Source organism: Bison bison, unplaced genomic scaffold (assembly GCF_000754665.1).
Source record: "Bison bison bison isolate TAMUID 2011002044 unplaced genomic scaffold, Bison_UMD1.0 scf7180017864160, whole genome shotgun sequence".
Lineage (NCBI taxonomy): Eukaryota > Metazoa > Chordata > Mammalia > Artiodactyla > Bovidae > Bison > Bison bison.
Window position 1 is genome coordinate 4,655,099 of NW_011494732.1, and position 5,328 is coordinate 4,660,426.

The 5,328-nt window shown below is 56.8% G+C and overlaps 1 protein-coding gene across 1 annotated transcript in view; it reads right to left on the reverse strand.

Annotated features, from left to right (window-relative positions):
• FAM101A (family with sequence similarity 101, member A) overlaps positions 1-5,328 on the reverse strand; it is a 14,845-nt gene that overhangs the window by 877 nt on the left and 8,640 nt on the right. The window contains exons 2-3 of the mRNA XM_010841273.1: positions 2,537-2,646; positions 6-787 (exon numbers count right to left, since the gene is read on the reverse strand). Coding sequence (XP_010839575.1) covers positions 454-787; positions 2,537-2,610 — 408 coding nt within the window. The 5' untranslated portion in view covers positions 2,611-2,646 and the 3' untranslated portion in view covers positions 6-453. The remainder of the gene's footprint in view (positions 1-5; positions 788-2,536; positions 2,647-5,328) is intronic.

Genomic DNA, 5,328 nt, shown 5'->3' on the forward strand with positions numbered 1-5,328 from the left:
AGCTCCTGGCCCACCATCCGCCGGAGTTTGCCGGGCTATGGCTCTGGGCATTAAGCTGCATGCATTTGAAAGGCTCGCTTTGGAAACAGCCTCCTCCAGGGCTGCCGGGTTTCTGAATGGCCCCCTTCTTTCCTCCCATGCGGCCAAGGCTGGGATGCCTCCATCCTGCCGATGCTCAGGGTGTCCCCGCCTCAGGAGCAGCCAAGGACACGTGCCTTCTTCTCTCCATTGCCGCCTATCTACCTGCCCCCGCCCCCTGCTCCTCCGAGAGCCAGGCCCAAGTTGCCTTCCCAAATAGGTGCTGATAAAATAGATGTGTCTATTGGGTGAGCCCCAGCGGCCAGGGTAAACACAGCCCAGGGTCCTTCCCAATAGCGGAGTCCATCCTCCGGCTGCCCCAGGGATGACCCTGGTTCGCCGCCGACGGCACCACCACCCGGGCCAGGCTGTGGGTCAGAGCGGCGTGGGGCCCAGGAGACCGGGCCCGGGGCGCGGGCACAGCTGCAGCTGCACACTGGCCGTGAACCAGCAGCGGGGCCGGCCCAGGCTGAGGTGCAGGGTGGTGCGGAAGGAGTTGCTGGCACACTTGGGGAAGATGATGGTGGTGCTGCGGAAGCGCAGGGCGCGAGGGCGCGGCTCCAGGGTCAGCTGGCTGCGGTAGTTGCGCCAAGTGCAGTTGGGGGCGGCCACGATCGTCTCGCTGTAGGCCGTGACCGTGGGCACCGGCGCATAGAAGACCTTGTCCCGGAAGTGCTTCTCCGATGCATACTTGACCTCAGAATTGCAGCTGGTGGAGGGGAGGACAGGGGTGAGCTCAGGACCGGGCAGTCAGGTCATGATCAGAGGGCAAGGTGAACATGGAGCAGCCTGGGCTCTTGCAAAATGTCAAGGTCAAAAGGACAAAGAAGGAACCCTGCCGACTCGGAGAAGACTTCAAGAAACGGGCCAACTACATGCCACATGTAGTTGGCGGGATCCTGGACTGGGATTAAAAATAGGCTATAAAAGGACATTTGGGGACAATGGGCGGAATTGGACTAGGCAGTGGTCGTGTTTTTAGCTTTAGCTGGTCCGATTTTGGCAAGCAGACCGTCATTATGTGAGAGGATGTCCCTGTTCTCAGGAAGGACACCAGCCGGAGTTATTTAGAGGTTCGAGGTCAAGATGTCGTCATCCTCCTCTCAAACAGGTCAGAAAAAATGTTTTGTTTATGTAGAATGAGTGAGAGCGTGTGGCTGTTCAAGCCAACGGGGCAATATGGAAACAACAAGGAATCAGTTCAACAGGGGTCCCCTATACTCTTCCTGCAACTTTCTTTACGTTTGAAATTTTATCAAAATAAGTTCCCCCAGAGTAGCGTCGGCTCCTCCAGATGAGTGAGCCCCTTGCGCTGCCCTGGGCTTAGTCACTCAGTAGTGTCTGACTCTTTGCGACCCCATAGACTGTATAGCCCACCAGGCTCCTCTGTCCATGGGATTCTCCAAGGAAGAATACTGGAGTGGGTTGCCATGCCCTCCTCCAGGAGTGACCCCCTCATGAGTGGCCAGCTGCTCAGCACCCCCCAGCTCTGCTCCCAGATCATCAAACTGGAAGGTAAAGCTGTGGGGAGCAGGGGCTTCACCTGTCTCCTTCCCCACCGGATCCCACGGGTGATCCATGGGGGGATGGAAGCAGACTCCCAAGAGCCCAGGCAGCCCGCAACCACCCTGGCAGGGGCCTCTGATAATAAAAACTAAAAAGGATAACTTTTCGGGCAGAAAATTCTTTAAAGTAGACCCATTTGTCTCCTGGGAACATATCTAGAGCTGGAGGAGCAGGAGGCAGAGGGTCCCACATCCCTGGCCAGGCTAGAGTGATGTGAACAAATTCATCTGAGCATGCCATGGATATGGGGGCCAGACCCACGGACCTCAGACTGCACCTTCTGGAAGCCTGAGCCCCAGAAGCCCTCTCAGGAGGGCAGATGGCTGGAGAAGAGCACCTGAGGGGGTGGGGTTGTCATTCAGTCGTATCTGGCTCTTTGTGACCCCACGGGCTGCAGCACGCCAGGCTTCCCTGTCCTTCACTATCTCCCAGAGTTTGCTCAAGCTCGTGTCCATAGAGTCGGCGATGCCATCCAACCATCTCATCCTCTGTCGCCCCCTTCTCCTGCTCTCAGTCTTTCCCAGCATCAAGGTCTTTGGTCACCTTGGCTCAGCAGTGCAGGTGCCACTTGAGATACCCTGTGATGGGAGGGCACCTAATACACTTCCGGGCAATGGCTCCTTGGGGGATAAAGGGGAAAATTTTAAATAACAATCAGCCAGGTTGGAGGTGAAGTCAGTGTGGAAATGGCCAAATGTGGGCCTGGGACGGTAAGGTGGAGGGTGTAGACAGTAAAGGCCGCAGAGTCTCTCCAAATCACAGCCATGCCTCCTCGGGGAGCATCACCCAGAAAGGCTGCCTAGAGCAAGGGGAACCTGCAGAGACCCCCAGCCTGGCCCCCCACCCATCCCACCCCCACCCCACCCCTACCCAGCCCAGCAGCCCCACTCACCGGATCTCTGGTGTGGGTTCTGGGTTCACCTCAATGCTCTCCCCAAAGAACACAGGCAGCATCCGGGGCCTCATCTCTCGTGCTGGGGTGCTCGGTGGGTGGGCGGGGGGCTGTGGGGAGAGCCAGGGACGCAGGGTCACGTGAGCAGCCCTTCAGCACTACGGCCTCAGCTCCCTGATGGACACAAGAGGAGCTCCCCACACCCTTCCAGTCCTGGCTTTTCTGGAAGGCGCCTTCGGCGGGGCCCACCAGGAAGCCCCCCCCAGAGTCCCTCTGTGGAATCCAAGCACTCTGATGCCCACTCACCCACTGGCCTGCCCCCCGCCACCAACCACCTGGTTCTCAGGCATCACTATAAGGGGACGTGGTCATGGCCTCTTTCTACAGTGCCCAGCCCACCTGAGCCCCAAGAGCCAGGCTCAGAGCCCTGTAGAACTGAGAACCCTCTCAAGGAGCCCCTGAGCCCAAGCCTCGCGAGCTGCCCCCCAGGATGACACTGCAGGACGGAGCTCTGCGATGGGCTGAAAACCACGCTCATCAAGGCAAGAGTTTCCTTCTTGGTACATGGCTGTGGGTCCCTCATTCAAATCCTTCGCCAGGTCCTCTTTGACCTCACCTGGATGAGGGATCACAGCAGTGGACACTCTTAGAGCGTGAACTGCACCAGGCACTGCTCTGAGGCCCCCGTGGATCCATTCATTCACTCACGGGACGGAGCTATTACTCGTATCCCTGTTGTATAGACGCTAAAACTGAAGCCCAGAGTGGCCAAGTAACTTGCCTGAGGCCACACAGCTAGGAAGGGGCAGAGCTGATGGTCTAGCTGCAGAGCCTGTGCCCTCGCCCACATTCCCCCACTGCCTCTCAATGCCCACAAGACTGGCGCTGTAGCCCCAAGACCTGACCTGTCACCCCCATGCTCAGAGCAAGCTTGCCCTCTTGCACAGGATCACAGAGCTTCCCATCCAGGCCCATATTCCGCTAGCCTTGGCCACGCCCCAGGCTGCCTCTGCGCCTTGGCTTATGTTCTCGGTACTGGGAACGTCCTTTCCTTTCTCTCTGACTTGGTCTAAGGCGACAACTCAGAAACCAGCTTCCTGTCTTCCCGAACATCCTCTGTGGGGTCCCTGGAGCTCCCACCTGCTCGTCTCCATTGCTGCGACCCCTTTGTGTGTCTGTCACCCCCAGACCACGAGCTCCTTAAGATTCAGGACCAGAGGACCACTCTATCCCCAGTGCCTGGTGCCTTTCAGACCCCGTGCTGTCCAAAGGCAGGACCTCACACGTGCAAAGCAGCACCCTGCTCCCCCACACACTTGTGAGCCCCTGAGCCAGCCCCATGCCTGTCTTTTAATCTGCTTATCTGCCTGTGGTCACCAAAGCCACCTCCTCAGCTGATCACAGTGTCCCCAGAACACAGGCCAATGAAGGACCACAGGAAGAAAATACCCAAGACTTGGACAAACAAGGGGTTCCCCACAGGTCTCCAGCAGCTGTCCTCAGGGTGGTCCCATCTCTCCTTTGCTGGGCGTGGCAGGTAGAATAATGTCTCCCAAAATGTGAGGTCCTATTGCCCAGTTCCCGGGAATGTGCAACCTTACAAGGCAAAAAGGCACTTTGTAGGTGTGATTAAGGATCTTGAGATGGGAAGACTGTCATGGAGTATCCAGTGTCCACCCCACCCCCCATCGTCACAAGGGTCCTTATAAGTGAAAGAGGGAGGGAGCGGGTCAGAGTCAGAAAGATTGAGGCCATTACCCTGCTGTCTTAAGGATGGAGGATGGGACCACCAGCCAAGGAACATGGGCAGCCCCTAGAAAGTGGGAAAGGCAAGGATTCCCCCCTAGAGTGTTTGGAAAGAATGCATGCGTGTGTGCTCAGTCACTTCAGTTGTGTCTGACTCTATGCGACCCTATAGACTGTAGCCTGCCAGACTCCTCTGTCAATGGGGATTCTCCAAGCAAGGATACTGGAGTGGGTTGCCATGCCCTCCTCCAGGGGATCTTCCCAACCCAGGGCTCGAATCTGCATCTCTTATGTCTCCTGCACTGGCAGGCAGGTTCTTTACCACTAGCGCCAGCTGGGAAGCCCCCAGAAAGGATGCCTTGCCCAAATCCTTGCTTTCATTAATAGCCTGTGAGACCCATTTTAGACGGCTGCCCTTTGGAGCTGTACGGTATTCTTTACATTTATTTTGATTTTACTTGTTTGTTTTTGACTGTGCTGGGTCTTTCTCAGCACACATGCTCTTCGCTGTGGCACTCAGTCTTCTCTAGTTGTGGCGCGTGGGCTTGGTTGCCTGGTGGCATGTGGGATCCTAGTTCCCTGACCAAGGATAGAATACACGTCCCCCGCATTGGTAGGCGGATTCTTACCCACTGGACCACCAGGGAAATCCCTGGAGCTGTAAGGTATTGAGTCCGAGTTGTTTTAAGCCACTCTGTGTGTAGCCATTTGTTAGAGCAGCAACAGGGGGCTCATACATCATGTGACCTGGCAAGCAACTCCCCACTCGGGGTTGCAGCCTCCTGGTCCCCAAAGTGGGGTGACAGGAGCACCTGCCTCACAGGCCGTAGTGAGGACTGCAGGATTCAAAGTGTGTAAATGGGTGGGACTGTGCCTGGCACTGAGCAAGCTCCATGTAAGTGTGGGCTTGTATTCTGAATGCTTTTCATAAAGGGTCAAGGACAGGGGTGGGGGTTCCTCTCCAGAGAGAGGTCAGTCCACACCCCCTTTTTAAGCTTGAGACAACCCTGCTCTGACCTGCCAGAAGCAAGCACGCATCATTCAGG